The sequence below is a fragment of the Micromesistius poutassou genome, assembly GCF_964030765.1.
Source record: "Micromesistius poutassou genome assembly, chromosome: 3".
Classification (NCBI taxonomy): domain Eukaryota; kingdom Metazoa; phylum Chordata; class Actinopteri; order Gadiformes; family Gadidae; genus Micromesistius; species Micromesistius poutassou.
In genome coordinates, this window is record NC_140273.1 from 23,621,481 (window position 1) to 23,642,788 (window position 21,308).

General features: G+C 49.6%; 1 protein-coding gene across 1 annotated transcript in view; it reads left to right on the forward strand.

The window, feature by feature from the left end:
- helz (helicase with zinc finger) overlaps positions 1–21,308 on the forward strand; it is a 68,235-nt gene that overhangs the window by 43,688 nt on the left and 3,239 nt on the right. Inside the window, 10 exon segments of the mRNA XM_084465673.1 lie at positions 869–1,097; positions 3,974–4,298; positions 5,015–5,060; positions 9,721–9,908; positions 15,161–15,365; positions 15,548–15,630; positions 16,577–17,042; positions 17,164–17,458; positions 18,271–18,895; positions 19,125–19,419. Coding sequence (XP_084321799.1) covers positions 869–1,097; positions 3,974–4,298; positions 5,015–5,060; positions 9,721–9,908; positions 15,161–15,365; positions 15,548–15,630; positions 16,577–17,042; positions 17,164–17,458; positions 18,271–18,895; positions 19,125–19,419 — 2,757 coding nt within the window.

Below are 21,308 nucleotides of genomic sequence, written 5' to 3' on the forward strand. Positions count from 1 at the left end.
ATTATCAATTATAAATCATCATTATAAATCACAAGGCATTATCAATTATAAATCATTATAAATCACAAGGCATTATCAATTATAAATCACAAGGCATTATCAATTATAAATCATTATAAATCACAAGGCATTATCAATTATAAATCATTATAAATCAAAAGGCATTATCAATTATAAATCATTATAAATCAAAAGGCATTATCAATTATAAATCACAAGGCATTATCAATTATAAATCATTATAAATCACAAGGCATTATCAATTATAAATCATTATAAATCACAAGGCATTATCAATTATAAATCATTATAAATCACAAGGCATTATCAATTATAAATCATCATTATAAATCACAAGGCATTATCAATTATAAATCATCATTATAAATCACAAGGCATTATCAATTATAAATCATCATTATAAATCACAAGGCATGCGCTTTATAATTTGGCGGCAGGACCAGCGCAAATAACGGCTGAGAAATGACACAAGGTCTATTGGGGGTGACAGATCGCCATTAAATAAACATGTTGTTTCCCATTCCTGTCTATTTAATGACCAACTCGTTGTTATTAGTAGGTAGAGCTTTTTGAACTTGTTAAGCGTTGCTAAATACGTACGTTGTTTGAACCTAAACCTAAACCTACTAAAACCACATAAATCCACCGTATAAACACCTGTCTCACTCTTCTTCTCACACTGGACTTCTAGTTTCAAAGTGCCAAGTATTTGAACAATGTTCTTCTATCCAATAGATCCAATTGGAATGCTGATGAGTAACGTGAATGCCTGGGCGCGGCGCCAGGGCCCATGTATTGTTAGAAAGGTGTTTTCGATGGAGATGACTCCAACATGTCCTCCCTCCAGGCAAGCAGTTCCGGGTGCTGTTCCTGAGCACGGTGCGCACGCGCCACACCTGCAAGCACAAGCAGACGGCCATCAAGCGCAAGGAGCAGCTGGTGGAGGACTCCACGGAGGACCTGGACTACGGCTTCCTGTCCAACTACAAGCTGCTCAACACGGCCATCACCCGGGCCCAGTCCCTGGTGGCCGTGGTGGGAGACCCCATAGCGCTCTGCTCAGTGGGCCGCTGCAGGTACCGCCCTCTGGCTCCACCGCTGGGAGGAGGGGCTGCATGGGCTCACCCTCCCTCTCTCACTCTGTCCTCGCTCACTCTGTCCTCTCTCACTCTGTCCATCTCTCACGCTGTCCATCTCTCACTCTGTCCTCTCTCACTCTGTCCTCTCTCACCCTCCCTCTCTCACTCACTCTGTCCTCTCTCACTCTGTCCTCTCTCACTCTGTCCTCTCTCACTCTGTCCTCTCTCACTCTGTCCTCTCTCACTCACTCTGTCCATCTCTCACTCTGTCCTCTCTCACTCTGTCCATCTCTCACTCTGTCCTCTCTCACTCTGTCCTCTCTCACTCTGTCCTCTCTCACTCTGTCCTCTCTCACTCTGTCCTCTCTCACTCTGTCCATCTCTCACTCTGTCCTCTCTCACTCTGTCCTCTCTCACTCTGTCCTCTCTCACTCTGTCCTCTCTCACTCACTCTGTCCATCTCTCACTCTGTCCATCTCTCTCACTCTGTCATCTCTCACTCTGTCCTCTCTCACTCTGTCCATCTCTCACTCTGTCCATCTCTCTCACGCTGTCCATCTCTCACTCTGTCCTCTCTCACTCTGTCCTCTCTCACTCTGTCCATCTCTCACTCTGTCCATCTCTCTCACTCTGTCCATCTCTCACTCTGTCCATCTCTCTCACTCTGTCCATCTCTCTCACTCTGTCCATCTCTCACTCTGTCCATCTCTTTCACTCTGTCCATCTCTTTCACTCTGTCCATCTCTCTCACTCTGTCCATCTCTCTCACTCTGTCCTCCATCAAATTCACTTTGTACACAAAGCCTGAGACTTCCTCTCCACATCTCCATGGCAACTGTTGGGCTGCCCTTTGAGGCAGCGGGGTGGGGCTGTCTGCAAAGGTCAGCCTGGGTGAAAACACACACACACACACACTCTAAATGCTTATGGCCGATATTCATTATATACAGCCTGTTAGTCAGTTTAACCTTTATTTTATACAGTCTATGTTGAGTCAGTGTAACCTGTATAATATAAAGTCTACATTTTGGACATTATGAAATGTGAGATGTACCCGGGTTGTTTTGGGCAGGGTACTTTGGTCAATATTTTGACTCAATAGACTAATAACCTATGATTGCCAGTCACCTGGGCAGAGGTCATAGGTCACATGTCAGACACATGGGGCTCATACATGGACCAGGTCATAGGTCACATGTCAGACACATGGAGCTCATACATGGACCAGGTCATAGGTCACATGTCAGACACATGGACCAGGTCATAGGTCCTTAAATGTCCAATATCTTTGTCACTTAAAAAACTGATCTACTTTTGAACTACATGAAGGGCAACTGAAATGTGTTAATTAGTCAGTTTAATGTCCTCAGTCTCAACCACAATGCTACAGCCAAGAGTTCATTTTGGACTATTTAACTATGTATCATGATTAAAACATTGGCCAAATACTCATCAGCATGAAATAAAATGTCCTCATAAGATGTCGGAAAGAAGTTGAACAGAAAGAGTAGGTTTTTTACCGTATTCAGTCGTACCTTTGGTATTTCTGAATACCCTGTTATAAGATATAACCTGGTTAAGGACAAAGGATCAGAGAGGCTCCAATAGGTCCAGGAGGCTCACCGGTTACCTAGGGGGGTGAGACCGCAGCGAGCTGTGAGAGGCCAGAGAGAGACGGAGGAAAGGGGAAATGTCACTAATCTTCACATTAGATCACACACACAGGCTACACTAATGAGTGCAGCAGTACATCTCATTCCAGTCAGGTTTTACATTCAACATAACCCAATGCAATCAATCCTCACTGAAATCTGTGATTTGGGAAAGCAGCTCGTAAATAAGAGGAAGACTTGATACTGCATCGGCAAAGCAGGACAATGAAAAGTCTGGTGTTTAGCAGACAAACGCCTTCTTTACTTTAGATCAAAGCAACAAACAGTGATTCTGTTGAGTTGTTTTTTGTTGTAACGTTTTTTGAGACATCTTCCACTTGAAGTTCGGCGAATGGTGGAGTCCTAGGCAGGAGGCGAGAGCTGCATTCAGATGGAATGTTCATAATATCAGATCTCTGGAAGATGTGGAGCAGAATGTCCACCGATGAGCTCCGTCAGTCAGAGTGAAGGGTGGAGCTCTAAACCAGTTTGCCGTCTCTTTCATGGATCTGTCACCCAGCATTTCCGTTCTCCATGTAGCCATAACCGTAGGTAACGTTACATAACCGTAGGTAACGTTACGTAACCGTAGGTAACGTTATGGATTAGATTTGGATTGTGATATGAGATAAGAAAATATTTGAATGGTACACAGAGCATGTGATACACACTGACTTGCGATTTTTGATAGACATTGCTCTTAAATGTTGGATTAAAAAATATATATATGTACACTCTTTTGTAAATGTTTATCCACGTCTGTAATGCTCAGAATAACCATGATGGGACATTATGGACACAGAGTCCATACCACAGGGATGTGTGGACTGTTGGCTGAGTCAGCAGTGGAAAGGGGAATACTTTGGGAATGGGGGCATCGATGGAAAGTGATGACAAATGAAGCAGCAGTCCAATCAGTGGCAAATCATATTACAGTCCTGACACAGGATTGGTTCTCACTCATTACTGTTGGCTTTCATATCATATTGTAAATAACGCTACTTACATCAAACCAAAGTAGTTGGATATCTTTCTTCTCTCTTTGTATAAAGTGTCGTCCATGTTTCTGTTGGCTGTGGATCGATTCTTCACGCCCACCACATGAAGCGTCACATGAACAAGACTTCATGTTCATTGAAGACCCAGACATGCAAAGACCGTTTAGTAGCACTTCTGAGAGGAACACTGTTGGTTTAACCCCTCCCTCCACCCCCTCTGCAGGAAGTTCTGGGAGCACTTCATCTCCATCTGCCACCAGAACACCAGCCTGCACGGCATCACCTACGAGCAGATCAAGTCCCAGCTGGAGGCCCTGGAGCTCAAGAAGACCTATGTGCTCAACCCGCTGGCCCCCGAGTTCATCCCCAGGGCCCTCCGAATCCTGCTGAGCTCCCATCAGCCCAGCCAGAGCCTCCACCAACACCAACACTCACACCACCCGCAGCAGCACCACCCCCAGGCTGCCTCCTCCAAGCAGCAGCCTCCAGTGCAGCAGCAGCAGCAGCAGGTGCAGCAGCAGCCTTCACAACAGCAGTCGCCTCCCAAGGTGAGAGCCATCGCAGGTGCATGGGTGGAGGAAGGTGGTGGTGTGTGTCTGCTGGTGCTGAGCTAAAGGTTGACAATCGCCACTGCTGCGATCCCCACTTAGCCTTGTGAGCACACGCTTGAGTGTGAACTGCGTTCTTTGAGTTGATCTTGGTGATCTTCACCGAGTCAACGAGGACACTAGAGTATGATGATCCCTGATGCCTCCACTGGGTTACACATGTAGTGTCCTTAACCCTAGTCATCTACTGCCGCCCTGCACGCATAGAGGAAGGAGAAGAGTGGTGGAGCGATCAGACCGCAGAGACTCGGTCTTCTTCTTTCCTCCCACGTGAGAGCACTAATGCTCAGTGAGTGCTGTGTTAGCTGACAGTATGATTCATGTAGCAGCAGCTAGCAGTCAGCTGCTGAACCCAGAGCCTCATCGCTATCGTCAGCTCATCGCCAAACAACTTCACCGGGACCCTTTCTGTGTGTGTAGTAAAGTGGAAGCGTGTGTTTGTGTTCATTGAGAGGGTTGGTGAAGTGAGTCACCTCAGAAGGAAGGGATGTATTTGGAGAGGAAGTTAAGCTGTTGTGTTTCCTGGCACACATCCTGTACATCGCTTCATATCCGTGGGGCATAACCATTATGATTTGAGGTGGTGTGTCCCTCTACCTCAGTGTGTGTGTCCCTCTACCTCAATGTGTTTCTGATGTGTCCAATTTATTTTTCAGGGGAAACATGGCAACCACACGGAGCACTTTCCCCCTGAAGGATTTGGTGAGTCTTCCTGTTTTGTGACCCCTTCTGAACCGAAGCACACCAGGCTTATGCTGCTTTCTTCTCCATATGACACACCCTGTAGTACAGGCCTGAGCCCTGGGCTCAGCCTGTAGTCACAGCCCTGGGCTCAGCACAATCATCAGTGAGGTCCACCTGTACCGTGCTGTAGGGAGAACCATCAGTGAGGTCCACCTGTACCGCGCTGTAGGGAGAACCATCAGTGAGGTCCACCTGTACCGCGCTGTAGGGAGAACCATCAGTGAGGTCCACCTGTACCGCGCTGTAGGGAGAACCATCAGTGAGGTCCACCTGTACCGCGCTGTAGGGAGAACCATCAGTGAGGTCCACCTGTACCGCGCTGTAGGGAGAACCATCAGTGAGGTCCACCTGTACCGCACTGTAGGGAGAACCATCAGTGAGGTCCACCTGTACCGCGCTGTAGGGAGAACCATCAGTGAGGTCCACCTGTACCGCGCTGTAGGGAGAACCATCAGTGAGGTCCACCTGTACCGCGCTGTAGGGAGAACCATCAGTGAGGTCCACCTGTACCGCGCTGTAGGGAGAACCATCAGTGAGGTCCACCTGTACCGCGCTGTAGGGAGAACCATCAGTGAGGTCCACCTGTACCGCGCTGTAGGGAGAACCATCAGTGAGGTCCACCTGTACCGCGCTGTAGGGAGAACCATCAGTGAGGTCCACCTGTACTGTGCTGTAGGGAGGTCTGTCAAACCAGGGATGAGTACCACTGCAGCACTGTGAGGAGATGGGGGAGGGGCCTGTTACTGAGAGCCTCAGCCGTCAGCCAATGGGGTTGCAGAGATGATGGGCTTTAGAATAGAGCTGCTGCCACAGAGGCCCCCCCCCCCCGCGCTGTGAGTTCACCGTATGCATCATCGATGGAGATTCACTTAATAACTTCAGATCCTCCAAAGTAATGGCAAGACATTGTGGAAGAGCAGGCACACACATCACATTTACAACTCACTGACTCAGAGTGTGAGAGCAATAAGGAGCTGATCCAGATAATGTAGGGCGAGTGCAGCTACTGGATCACGTCACTGGTGACCCAGCAGTAAGAACACACACACACACACACACACACACACACACACACACACACACACACACACACACACACACACACACACACACACACACACACACGGCAATCCGCCATCATTATTGCACTTCATCTATCGGAGAGATTATGAGCGGCCAATAAGGGAGGTCATTATTTCAAATGGAATCATCTGCACACACACTTCACAGTGGGAGTATGAAGACGTGTGTGCTGTACAGTATGTCTCCTACAGTATGTCTCCTACAGTATGTCTCCTACAGTATGTCTCCTACAGTATGTCTCCTACAGTCTCCTCCATGTTGAATGGTCGTCATGGTTCAGGGTTTGCACTCAGACCTGATTGGCCAGCATGTGTTTTTCTGTTTGGGACACCTGGCCTCTGCAGAATACATGTTACAGTAATAACAGTGAGCAGAATACATGTTACAGTAATAACAGTGAGCAGAATACATGTTACAGTAATAACATTGAGCAGAATACATGTTACAGTAATAACATTGAGTAGAATACATGTTACAGTAATAACATTGAGCAGAATACATGTTACAGTAATAACAGTGAGCAGAATACATGTTACAGTAATAACAGTGAGCAGAATACATGTTACAGTAATAACACATTGAGCAGAATAAATGTTACAGTAATAACATTGAGCAGAATACATGTTACAGTAATAACAGTGAGCAGAATACATGTTACAGTAATAACAGTGAGCAGAATACATGTTACAGTAATAACACATTGAGCAGAATAAATGTTACAGTAATAACATTGAGCAGAATACAGGTTACAGTAATAACAGTGAGCAGAATACAGGTTACAGTAATAACACTGAGTAGAATACATGTTACAGTAATAACATTGAGCAGAATACAGGTTACAGTAATAACACATTGAGCAGAATACATGTTACAGTAATAACATTGAGCAGAATACATGTTACAGTAATAACATTGAGCAGAATACATGTTACAGTAATAACATTGAGCAGAATACATGTTACAGTAATAACACAGAGCAGAATACATGTTACAGTAATAACACAGAGCAGAATACATGTTACAGTAATAACATTGAGAAGAATACATGTTACAGTAATAACATTGAGCAGAATACATGTTACAGTAATAACAGTGAGCAGAATACATGTTACAGTAATAACAGTGAGCAGAATACATGTTACAGTAATAACACATTGAGCAGAATAAATGTTACAGTAATAACATTGAGCAGAATACATGTTACAGTAATAACAGTGAGCAGAATACATGTTACAGTAATAACAGTGAGCAGAATACATGTTACAGTAATAACACATTGAGCAGAATAAATGTTACAGTAATAACATTGAGCAGAATACAGGTTACAGTAATAACAGTGAGCAGAATACAGGTTACAGTAATAACACTGAGTAGAATACATGTTACAGTAATAACATTGAGCAGAATACATGTTACAGTAATAACACATTGAGCAGAATACATGTTACAGTAATAACATTGAGCAGAATACATGTTACAGTAATAACATTGAGCAGAATACATGTTACAGTAATAACATTGAGCAGAATACATGTTACAGTAATAACACAGAGCAGAATACATGTTACAGTAATAACACAGAGCAGAATACATGTTACAGTAATAACATTGAGAAGAATACATGTTACAGTAATAACATTGAGTAGAATACATGTTACAGTAATAACACAGCAGAATACATGTTACAGTAATAACAGCCTGTTGTTGTAGACTGTGTGCAGTCCTTCTATAGAGGCCCAGCTCTATAGGCGTCTGTGTGCAGTCCTTCTAGAGGCCCAGCTCTATAGGCGTCTGTGTGCAGTCCTTCTAGAGGCCCAGCTCTATAGGCGTCTGTGTGTGCAGTCCTTCTAGAGGCCCAGCTCTATAGGCGTCTGTGTGTGCAGTCCTTCTAGAGGCCCAGCTCTATAGGCGTCTGTGTGTGCAGTCCTTCTATAGGCCCAGCTCTATAGGCGTCTGTGTGTGCAGTCCTTCTATAGAGGCCCAGCTCTATAGGCGTCTGTGTGTGCAGTCCTTCTATAGAGGCCCAGCTCTATAGGCGTCTGTGTGCAGTCCTTCTAGAGGCCCAGCTCTATAGGCGTCTGTGTGCAGTCCTTCTATAGAGGCCCAGCTCTATAGGCGTCTGTGTGCAGTCCTTCTAGAGGCCCAGCTCTATAGGCGTCTGTGTGCAGTCCTTCTATAGAGGCCCAGCTCTATAGGCGTCTGTGTGTGCAGTCCTTCTATAGAGGCCCAGCTCTATAGGCGTCTGTGTGTGCAGTCCTTCTAGAGGCCCAGCTCTATAGGCGTCTGTGTGCAGTCCTTCTATAGAGGCCCAGCTCTATAGGCGTCTGTGTGCAGTCCTTCTAGAGGCCCAGCTCTATAGGCGTCTGTGTGCAGTCCTTCTAGAGGCCCAGCTCTATAGGCGTCTGTGTGTGCAGTCCTTCTAGAGGCCCAGCTCTATAGGCGTCTGTGTGTGCAGTCCTTCTAGAGGCCCAGCTCTATAGGCGTCTGTGTGTGCAGTCCTTCTATAGAGGCCCAGCTCTATAGGCGTCTGTGTGCAGTCCTTCTATAGAGGCCCAGCTCTATAGGCGTCTGTGTGCAGTCCTTCTAGAGGCCCAGCTCTATAGGCGTCTGTGTGTGCAGTCCTTCTATAGAGGCCCAGCTCTATAGGCGTCTGTGTGCAGTCCTTCTAGAGGCCCAGCTCTATAGGCGTCTGTGTGTGCAGTCCTTCTATAGAGGCCCAGCTCTATAGGCGTCTGTGTGCAGTCCTTCTATAGAGGCCCAGCTCTATAGGCGTCTGTGTGTGCAGTCCTTCTAGAGGCCCAGCTCTATAGGCGTCTGTGTGCAGTCCTTCTATAGAGGCCCAGCTCTATAGGCGTCTGTGTGCAGTCCTTCTAGAGGCCCAGCTCTATAGGCGTCTGTGTGCAGTCCTTCTAGAGGCCCAGCTCTATAGGCGTCTGTGTGCAGTCCTTCTATAGAGGCCCAGCTCTATAGGCGTCTGTGTGCAGTCCTTCTATAGAGGCCCAGCTCTATAGGCGTCTGTGTGCAGTCCTTCTAGAGGCCCAGCTCTATAGGCGTCTGTGTGCAGTCCTTCTATAGAGGCCCAGCTCTATAGGCGTCTGTGTGCAGTCCTTCTATAGAGGCCCAGCTCTATAGGCGTCTGTGTGTGCAGTCCTTCTATAGAGGCCCAGCTCTATAGGCGTCTGTGTGCAGTCCTTCTATAGAGGCCCAGCTCTATAGGCGTCTGTGTGCAGTCCTTCTAGAGGCCCAGCTCTATAGGCGTCTGTGTGTGCAGTCCTTCTATAGAGGCCCAGCTCTATAGGCGTCTGTGTGTGCAGTCCTTCTAGAGGCCCAGCTCTATAGGCGTCTGTGTGCAGTCCTTCTAGAGGCCCAGCTCTATAGGCGTCTGTGTGCAGTCCTTCTAGAGGCCCAGCTCTATAGGCGTCTGTGTGCAGTCCTTCTATAGAGGCCCAGCTCTATAGGCGTCTGTGTGCAGTCCTTCTAGAGGCCCAGCTGTGTTTCAGGCCTCTCATGCTAACGCTGTCCTCTGTCCCTGCAGTCCAGCCCAGCCCGGCGGTGCTGATGGGGAACCCCATCCGGGCCTTCACCCCCCCGCTGGGCGGCACGCCGGCCGCCCTGGGCAAGTCCCCCAGCCCGGTGCAGAGGATAGACCCCCACACCGGAGCCAGCATCCTCTACGTGCCGGCGGTCTACGGGGGGAACATGGTGATGTCCATGCCCCTGCCGGTGAGCCCCCCCCGTCAGGTCCTCTGTGACTGGTTATAGTATACTGGTTCTAGTATACTGGTTACAGTAGTTACTGTACGGATGCTGGTTATAGTATACTGGTTCTAGTATACTGGTTATAGTATACTGGTTACAGTATACTGGTTACAGTAGTTACTGTACGGACTGGTTATAGTATACTGGTTATAGTATACTGGTTATAGTATACTGGTTACAGTAGTTACTGTACGGATGCTGGTTATAGTATACTGGTTCTAGTATACTGGTTATAGTATACTGGTTACAGTATACTGGTTACAGTAGTTACTGTACGGACTGGTTATAGTATACTGGTTATAGTATACTGGTTATAGTATACTGGTTACAGTATACTTGTTACAGTAGTTACTGTACGGACTGGTTATAGTATACTGGTTATAGTATACTGGTTACAGTAGTTACTGTACGGATGCTGCTTCTAGTATACTGGTTCTAGTATACTGGTTATAGTATACTGGTTACAGTATACTGGTTACAGTAGTTACTGTACGGACTGGTTATAGTATACTGGTTATAGTATACTGGTTATAGTATACTGGTTACAGTATACTTGTTACAGTAGTTACTGTACGGACTGGTTATAGTATACTGGTTATAGTATACTGGTTACAGTAGTTACTGTACGGATGCTGCTTCTAGTATACTGGTTCTAGTATACTGGTTATAGTATACTTGTTACAGTAGTTACTGTACGGATGCTGGTTATAGTATACTGGTTCTAGTATACTGGTTATAGTATACTGGTTACAGTAGTTACTGTACGGATGCTGACCACTAGGCTGGGGACCAGACCAACCCAGCCAGCCCGCTCTGCACATGTGTCCTCCCTCTCTCACATACAACATCTCTTCTGCCCGGTACGAAATAGACCAATGACAGCGTGTATCTTACATGAGGCAGGGTGAATACGGTGACGGTGAAATAGACCAATGACAGCGTGTATCTTACATGAGGCAGGGTGGATACGGTGATGGTGAAATAGACCAATGACAGCGTGTATCTTACATGAGGCAGGGTGAATACGGTGACGGTGAAATAGACCAATGACAGCGTGTATCTTACATGAGGCAGGGTGAATACGGTGATGGTGAAATAGACCAATGACAGCGTGTATCTTACATGAGGCAGGGTGAATACGGTGATGGTGAAATAGACCAATGACAGCGTGTATCTTACATGAGGCAGGGTGAATACGGTGATGGTGAAATAGACCAATGACAGCGTGTATCTTACATGAGGCAGGGTGAATACGGTGATGGTGAAATAGACCAATGACAGCGTGTATCTTACATGAGGCAGGGTGAATACGGTGATGGTGAAATAGACCAATGACAGCGTGTATCTTACATGAGGCAGGGTGAATACGGTGATGGTGAAATAGACCAATGACAGCGTGTATCTTACATGAGGCAGGGTGAATACGGTGAGGCACGGTGTGAGGCGTTTCAACACCAGCCCAGACGGCCGCTGGCCGCAGCGCTGCCAGGCAGCACTTAAGCACTTAGAGTGTTTAAGTGCTGGAAATAAGCTCATTGGAAAATAGTTTGTGGGGTGCTTTTAATTACCTCCTTGATATATTGCAATTTATGTATTTTTGTTTGCTTCTCTATTTTTAATGTGCATACGTCATTATTGTGGTCTGCACAAACGTGTCCTCATGCGTTCTGCTGACTGCACTGTCCACAACGACTGGATAGGACTTCATTTGTAGCCTATGTTGCGGATGAGTTTCACCGAGACCACCAGCAATCAACAACCAATCACCGTACTGACCGCTGCTAAACTTGTGGACAAGAACCGACGTAAGGGGGCGTCACTCTGAGTTCACTCTTAGTGATTTAAACTTAGTGTGAGTCGGTCTCAGTGGCTTTGTGAATTAAGAAAAAACTTTCTTTTTTTTTTCATTGCTCATTGCTTGATAAGCTCTTGACGTTGCTTTGGCTGTAAAAAGAACTCTCTCAACTCTGCTATTGAAACAATGCGCTTAAACGAGGTCCATGCGCTGAGTGCTGCAGGCTGCCTGAAGGGTTTTAATGGATGGGAAGCAGCAGCAGGAGGGACCCGAATGGACAGTGACTTAAAGATTCATTGTGAGTCTATGGCCTGTGTAGGCGAGGCCTTTAGTCCTGGGTCACCCCACCACTACCCCCACTACTACGGAGAACGGCAGAACCTAGCGCTGGGTTATGCATGAGATTACACACAATGCTATTTCTGACGCAAATGTTGAATTATTAACAAGTATGCATGTCCTGACCTAGTATGCACAATACTATCTCTACCATTAACCCAGCCCAGTGGCCACCACAATAATGTTAACTCAATTATTGATGAATTAGTTTGGTTTGAATAATTTCAAGAAATTATAATCTTTTTATAAGTGCATGGAATGGAGTCTAACCCTTAACCTGAGCCCTTTGGTCACCTTAACTCTTAACTCTAACCCTTACCCTGAGCCCTTTGGTCACCCTAACTCTAACCCTTACCCTGACCCCTTTGGTCACCTTAACTCTAACTCTAACCCTTACCCTGACCCCTTTGGTCACCTTAACTCTAACTCTAACCCTTACCCTGACCCCTTTGGTCACCCTAACTCTAACCCTTACCCTGAGCCCTTTGGTCACCTTAACTCTAACCCTTACCCTGAGCCCTTTGGTCACCTTAACTCTAACCCTTACCCTGACCCCTTTGGTCACCCTAACTCTAACCCTTACCCTGAGCCCTTTGGTCACCTTAACTCTAACCCTTACCCTGACCCCTTTGGTCACCTTAACTCTAACCCTTACCCTGACCCCTTTGGTCACCTTAACTCTAACCCTTACCCTGACCCCTTTGGTCACCTTAACTCTAACCCTTACCCTGAGCCCTTTGGTCACCTTAACTCTAACCCTTACCCTGAGCCCTTTGGTCACCCTAACTCTAACCCTTACCCTGAGCCCTTTGGTCACCTTAACTCTAACCCTTACCCTGAGCCCTTTGGTCACCTTAACTCTAACCCTTACCCTGAGCCCTTTGGTCACCTTAACTCTAACCCTTACCCTGACCCCTTTGGTCACCTTAACTCTAACCCTTACCCTGACCCCTTTGGTCACCTTAACTCTAACCCTTACCCTGAGCCCTTTGGTCACCCTAACTCTAACCCTTACCCTGACCCCTTTGGTCACCCTAACTCTAACCCTTACCCTGAGCCCTTTGGTCACCTTAACTCTAACCCTTACCCTGAGCCCTTTGGTCACCCTAACTCTAACCCTTACCCTGAGCCCTTTGGTCACCTTAACTCTAACTCTAACCCTTACCCTGAGCCCTTTGGTCACCCTAACTCTAACCCTTACCCTGAGCCCTTTGGTCACCTTAACTCTAACTCTAACCCTTACCCTGACCCCTTTGGTCACCTTAACTCTAACTCTAACCCTTACCCTGACCCCTTTGGTCACCTTAACTCTAACCCTTACCCTGAGCCCTTTGGTCACCTTAACTCTAACCCTTACCCTGAGCCCTTTGGTCACCTTAACTCTAACCCTTACCCTGAGCCCTTTGGTCACCTTAACTAACTCTAATCCTAACGGGGCTCTGCAGCAGTAATGCTCCGATGCCTGCAGGTTGTTGAATCACATCCAAGCATCAAGGTGCATAGCCTGAGGTCATCAGAGATAGGGGTGTGTGATATGACGATATTAGATTGTGAACGATTAAAATGTCTCAAATGTCTCCGATCTGCCTTTACAGAGAGATCGTTAGTACCGTGCTACAGTGCACATTAGGGCTGTCTCTTTTTATTCGATATTCGAAAATATGCATTTGAATATGACGTGACATATCTGTCAAATCCTTCCAATATATAGAATTGAAATATAAAGTGCCTGGTATATCTTGTGTAGCGCATTTCTTACAGTCTATGATTAGACCGTTTGGTTTTTACTTTTTATTTTATTGTTTTCCATCTCATCCATTCATGGGTGCGCTAATCAAGCGAATAATACATCCTGATTCATAAATGGATAACACACGGAGCAGCCAGCCTGAGCGGTAAACTGCGGCCCCAAGTCAACCCCGCTGACAGCAACACGCTGCATCGGTGGAGAGACGGGCTGCAATAAACCCGCTTCTCTCAACATAGACGCGCAAATCCCTGTGGGCCAGGACCGTCTGTGCCTCCCAACGTGTTCTCCGCCTCACGTAACACCGTGAATAAAAAGAGAGCCGCACTTGATCCAGATCAAGTTGATAGACTAGTTGTTTGCTAGGTGTTTCTGGCAAACAACATTAAGAATTATTGTTATTATTTCTTATAGGCTATAGGCTTTACTCCTGCTGCTGTCTCCTGTTTGAGTTGTCATTGTTTGCGCTGTGCAGTTCTGATTCCGTTTTTGTTCATTGTTCATTGCATAGCCTCTTTTTGTGATATGCATAGTGGCACTTGATATTGATGAAGTTGATAACCTGTTTCAAACAAAGAGTATATGGCCTAAGTCCTGTTTATGTCTCCTCTTGTCACGTACTACATTTGTGATTGAATCTCCGTTACGGTGTTGTTGTTTTTTTGGGGGCAGGGGGGGCCTCGTAGATATTTGAATATATTCGAATACATTGCTTGATATTCGATATCCATTCAAACTTGATTTTTCTCAAAAGTGACAGCCCTGGTGCACATTCAATCAGTTGCAGTTCTATGGCTCATACACGCATCCAAAGTTGTTTTCTCAGCCAAATCTTAAATCACACAATCTGCTAGTCCGTTACACGCCTTCCCTATAGAGACACACCAATAAACCAATAATAGCAGTAGGTAGCCTTGGATTTAATCCCCTCCCCCTTTATATTTGGCAACGTAGCGGCATGGATGACAACACTTAGGAGTTGGTCCCTAAAAATAATTCAACGTCTGTAATATGGAACCAGTTTGGTTTTTCCAAAACCAACACAGCGCAAACATTGCAAAGATAAGGTTTACAAAAAAAATTGTGACATGATATTTTTGCCATATGGCCCACTCATAGACGTAGTAGAGCTGAATATCAAGGTATTGGGCTCATCTAAACACCACTCTCGTCTTGTGCAGATGGGCGTATCGTTACAAATGTGTTTCATTCGAATGAGTCCAAAACCCCCGAGTATGACTGCAGCCTGGTCACTGTCTTCTGTTCTCCTGTTGGTTTGCCAGTTGCATGGCGGTGGTTCATGGTGCTTTAACTTCTCATGTGTCTTTTACCCAGCTGCCGTGGGCCGGCTACCCCAACCGCTTCGCCATGGACCCGCGGTTCATGAACCACCAGGCAGCCATGGCCTACAACTTCAACCTGCTGCAGGCCCAGAACCGCGGGCCGTCCCTGCCCTACGGCGCGGTGGGCCACCCCTCGCCCCTGGGCCTGGCCCAGCCCAGCCCGGACAAGGAGCTGCACGTCGACCCGCTCAGGAACGGTGGGTCCGGACCCCCCGTCACCAAGGGCGCTTCTAGCTCGCAACACATTTTATAAATGCCATTAAAGTCCAAGACCACTTTGGGTTCACTGTCTCTAAAGGAGCTGTTTTATTCTCAGCTTGTAAAATGAGGTAACCTTGTGGCCGCCTGTTAATGTTTCCAGGCTTCGGTTGTTTTCCAGGTAAACTGGAAGGCTGTCCAAAGCCTGAGCAGAGTCGTCTGCAGACGCCAGAACGCAAACTAGCAGAGCTGAAGGACAAGCAGGTGAGTCCCATGACCTCTGTCACACCATCACAGACCTCCATGGTCCACTGACCTCTGTCACACCATCACAGACCTCCATGGTCCACAGACCTCTGTCACCCCATCGCAGACCTCCATGGTCCACTGACCTCTGTCACACCATCACAGACCTCCATGGTCCACTGACCTCTGTCACACCATCACAGACCTCCATGGTCCACTGACCTCTGTCACACCATCACAGACCTCCATGGTCCACAGACCTCTGTCACCCCATCGCAGACCTCCATGGTCCACTGACCTCTGTCACACCATCACCCAGACCTCCATGGTCCACTGACCTCTGTCACCCCATCGCAGACCTCCATGGTCCACTGACCTCTGTCACACCATCACAGACCTCCATGGTCCACTGACCTCTGTCACACCATCACAGACCTCCATGGTCCACTGACCTCTGTCACACCATCACCCAGACCACCCTGGTCCACTGACCTCTGTCACACCATCACCCAGACCACCATGGTCCACTGACCTCTGTCACCCCATCGCAGACCACCATGGTCCACTGACCTCTGTCACACCATCACCCAGACCACCATGGTCCACTGACCTCTGTCACACCATCACCCAGACCACCATGGTCCACTGACCTCTGTCACACCATCACCCAGACCTCCATGGTCCACTGACCTCTGTCACACCATCACCCAGACCACCCTGGTCCACTGACCTCCATAGTCCACTGACCCGTCACACCATCACAGACCACCCTGGTCCACAGACCACCCTGGTCCACTGACCTCCATGGTCCACTGACCACTGTCACACCATCCCAGACCACCCTGGTCCACTGACCTCCATAGTCCACTGACCCGTCACACCATCACAGACCACCCTGGTCCACAGACCACCCTGGTCCACAGGGGCCCGGGGCGGAGGCCTCACGCTCTCTTGTGCCTCTCAGGGGGAGGTGGACGCGGGGCGGGGCCTGGAGCCCCAGATGGACGGCCCGGGGGCCTTCCCCAACGCCATGCTCAACCGCAAGGACCCCTCGGGGGGCCAGAGACCCCTCAACTACCACCTGACCCCCCCGAACCAGGGCTTCGCCCCGCACTCGTCCGGGGGGCGGCCCTTCCCCCAGCAGTACCCCGTCTCCAGGCTGCCCTACCGGGTGGGCCAGCAGACCCAGCTCAGCCCCGCCTACTCGGGAGGGAACCACAACCCCGCCTTCTTCGGCGGACCCGTCCCCTCGCACAGAGGGGTGCACTCCCCCACCCTGGACGGCTCAGAGTCCGTGGACGACGGCGCCGGCTCCATGAGGGCCCCCATGGGGCCCCACGTGGCCGGCCACCACCCCGGCCTCCTGCAGCCCGGCAGGGTCAACAACTTTGGGGAGGAGGGGCCGGACGGCGGCCTGGCGGACGGCCTGGGTGAGTGGAGCTCCACGACCGCACCGCTAGCACCGCTGCAAACCGTTGGTGAAGTGTAGTAAAGAGCATTGGTTGTGTCGGGCGTGGAGGGGTCCTCATCCTGAACCCTGTGTGGCCCCAGACCTGCAGGGCTCTCTGGCGCTGGAGGTCCTGAGCCAGCAGCAGCAGCAGCAGCAGCAGCAGGCGAGGCTGGGCCAGTGGGGGGAGCCTGCAGGGCCCTTCCTCCAGGGCGGCATGGCCTTCCCTCTGCCTCCGCAGCTGGCCCACCTGGCCCAGCCCGGCATGGTCCAGCCCGGCATGGCCCAGCCCGGCCTGCCTCGCTTCCCCCACCAGCTCCTCAGGGCGGCCTGGGGCCTCGGGGGCAGCACAGAGGAGGAGGGGCCCTCGCCGGGCGCACCTGGGACCTCGTTCACCAGGTGAGACCTGATAGGAGGTTACTAAGGACCTGGTCCACCAGGTGAGACCTGATAGGAGGTTACTAAGGACCTGGTCCACCAGGTGAGACCTGATAGGAGGTTACTAAGGACCTGGTCCACCAGGTGAGACCTGATAGGAGGTTACTAAGGACCTGGTCCACCAGGTGAGACCTGATAGGAGGTTACTAAGGACCTGGTCCACCAGGTGAGACCTGATAGGAGGTTACTAAGGACCTGGTCCACCAGGTGAGACCTGATAGGAGGTTACTAAGGACCTGGTCCACCAGGTGAGACCTGATAGGAGGTTACTAAGGACCTGGTCCACCAGGTGAGACCTGATAGGAGGTTACTAAGGACCAGTCTCTGGATAACTAATAATAATAATAATAATAGATTGAATTGATATAGGGCTTTACAGTGAAGGGGGGCCTCACTAACCACCACCAGGGTGTAGCACCCACTGGGTGATGAACCACGCACCAGCTGGAGGTGGAGAGTGGAGGAGTGAATGAATCATTATACTTTAACATCAAAGTGAAGGAGTGAATGAATCACTTTAACATCAAAGTGGAGGAGTGAATGAATCATTATACTTTAACATCAAAGTGAAGGAGTGAATGAATCACTTTAACATCAAAGTGGAGGAGTGAATGAATCATTCTACTTTAACATCAAAGTGAAGGAGTGGATGAATCACTTTAACATCAAAGTGAAGGAGTGAATGAATCACTTAAACACCAAAGTGAAGGAGTGAATGAATCACTTTAACACCAGAGTGAAGGAGTGAATCGTCCTGCTTTGTCCGGGCGCAGGTACCCGGGCCTCCTGAGGGAGATGCCCCCCCAGGAGCAGGCGGACCCCAGGGAGCAGACGGAGATGCAGCCCCCGCCCCAGTCGCGCCTCCTCCAGTACCGTCAGGTCCAGTCCCGTTCCCCCGGAGACCCCTCCTCGCCCTCCGCCGCCTCGTCCAATCACATGGTGGCGTTCCCCGCGGGGCCGTACCCCCAGGACCCGGGCCGAGAGCTCCTGGAGCTGGGCGCCCAGCAGCAGCTCCACCACCCCGGCCCCGCCCTCTACAACCACGCCTCCTACCCCCACCACCACCCGCTGGGCCCCCCCGCCTCCCCCCCGCTCTCCCAGGGCAAGTACCTGCCCCCGGAGGCCCAGTGGCCCCACGGCGGAGCTGCGTCGGGGGGACCGCCTCCTCCGCAGCAGAGCCACCTGCTGGGGAGCCAAGGCCACAGCTTCCCGTACGGGATGCCCGTCATGGGCCACCCCGGCAGGCAGGACCACGTCCACCTGATGCAGCTCCACCACCAGCAGCAGCAGCAGCAGCAGCAGCAGCAGCAGGGCCAGGGGCCCGCCGCGGAGCCCTACCACCACCCCCTGTCCCCCAGGACCACCGCCGCCACCACCGCCCTCCACAACGTAGACGAGGTGAGTCCCCAGTGGGCCGATGGCCCAACACCACCACAACCAGTGGCAGCAGAGTGCCCTCGATGCTCTCCGTGAGGTCTCAGAAGCAGAAGCTCTGTTAAGGAGCAGTCTGAACCATGTGACCACCACTGGGAGTGGTTACCATGGTCCCCGTGTTACCATGGTCCCCAGGCAGGGGTCTTCCGCTATGGTAGCAGGCTGTAGACGGTCTCTCTCTCCTCCTCCCCAGTACGAGCCCAGGGGCCCCGGGCGGCCCCTCTACCAGCGACGCATCTCCTCCACCTACCCCGACGAGCCCCCCCCCTCCGCCGCCCACACCGGCCTGGCCCAGCAGGTCCAGCTCTGCCAGCCCGACCCCCAGGAGCACCCCCACCCCCACGGCCACGCGCAGCAGCCCGGCCACGCCCCCTACGGTTACCCCCCGGCAGAGCTGTGGCCCAGTAACGGAGGAGGGGCCCCCGGAGCCTTCCACAACATTCCATGCAACGGCGCCGGCTCTTTAGCCCACCACCGAGAGCTGCTAGGTTGGTACCCCCCCCCCCAGTCCCTCTACTCTAACCTGTCTGCTGTAGCCTCAGTCTCTACTCTAACCTGTAGCCTCAGTCTCTACTCTAACCTGTAGCCTCAGTCTCTACTCTAACCTGTAGCCTCAGTCTCTACTCTAACCTGTAGCCTCAGTCTCTACTCTAACCTGTAGCCTCAGTCTCTACTCTAACCTGTAGCCTCAGTCTCTACTCTAACCTGTAGCCTCAGTCTCTACTCTAACCTGTAGCCTCAGTCTCTACTCTAACCTGTAGCCTCAGTCTCTACTCTAACCTGTAGCCTCAGTCTCTACTCTAACCTGTAGCCTCAGTCTCTACTCTAACCTGTAGCCTCAGTCTCTACTCTAACCTGTAGCCTCAGTCTCTACTCTAACCTGTAGCCTCAGTCTCTACTCTAACCTGTAGCCTCAGTCTCTACTCTAACCTGTAGCCTCAGTCTCTACTCTAACCTGTAGCCTCAGTCTCTACTCTAACCTGTAGCCTCAGTCTCTACTCTAACCTGTAGCCTCAGTCTCTACTCTAACCTGTAGCCTCAGTCTCTACTCTAACCTGTAGCCTCAGTCTCTACTCTAACCTGTAGCCTCAGTCTCTACTCTAACCTGTAGCCTCAGTCTCTACTCTAACCTGTAGCCTCAGTCTCTACTCTAACCTGTAGCCTCAGTCTCTACTCTAACCTGTAGCCTCAGTCTCTACTCTAACCTGTAGCCTCAGTCTCTACTCTAACCTGTAGCCTCAGTCTCTACTCTAACCTGTAGCCTCAGTCTCTACTCTAACCTGTAGCCTCAGTCTCTACTCTAACCTGTAGCCTCAGTCTCTACTCTAACCTGTAGCCTCAGTCTCTACTCTAACCTGTAGCCTCAGTCTCTACTCTAACCTGTAGCCTCAGTCTCTACTCTAACCTGTAGCCTCAGTCTCTACTCTAACCTGTAGCCTCAGTCTCTACTCTAACCTGTAGCCTCAGTCTCTACTCTAACCTGTAGCCTCAGTCTCTACTCTAACCTGTAGCCTCAGTCTCTACTCTAACCTGTAGCCTCAGTCTCTACTCTAACCTGTAGCCTCAGTCTCTACTCTAACCTGTAGCCTCAGTCTCTACTCTAACCTGTAGCTTCAGTCTCTACTCTAACCTGTAGCCTCAGTCTCTACTCTAACCTGTCTGCTGTAGCCTCAGTCTCTACTCTAACCTGTAGCCTCAGTCTCTACTCTAACCTGTAGCCTCAGTCTCTACTCTAACCTGTAGCCTCAGTCTCTACTCTAACCTGTAGCCTCAGTCTCTACTCTAACCTGTAGCCTCAGTCTCTACTCTAACCTGTAGCCTCAGTCTCTACTCTAACCTGTAGCCTCAGTCTCTACTCTAACCTGTAGCCTCAGTCTCTACTCTAACCTGTAGCCTCAGTCTCTACTCTAACCTGTAGCCTCAGTCTCTACTCTAACCTGTAGCCTCAGTCTCTACTCTAACCTGTAGCTTCAGTCTCTACTCTAACCTGTAGCCTCAGTCTCTACTCTAACCTGTCTGCTGTAGCCTCAGTCTCTACTCTAACCTGTAGCCTCAGTCTCTACTCTAACCTGTAGCCTCAGTCTCTACTCTAACCTGTAGCCTCAGTCTCTACTCTAACCTGTAGCCTCAGTCTCTACTCTAACCTGTCTGCTGTAGCCTCAGTCTCTACTCTAACCTGTAGCCTCAGTCTCTACTCTAACCTGTAGCCTCAGTCTCTACTCTAACCTGTAGCCTCAGTCTCTACTCTAACCTGTAGCCTCAGTCTCTACTCTAACCTGTAGCCTCAGTTTCTACTCTAACCTGTAGCCTCAGTCTCTACTCTAACCTGTAGCCTCAGTCTCTACTCTAACCTGTCTGCTGTAGCCTCAGTCTCTAC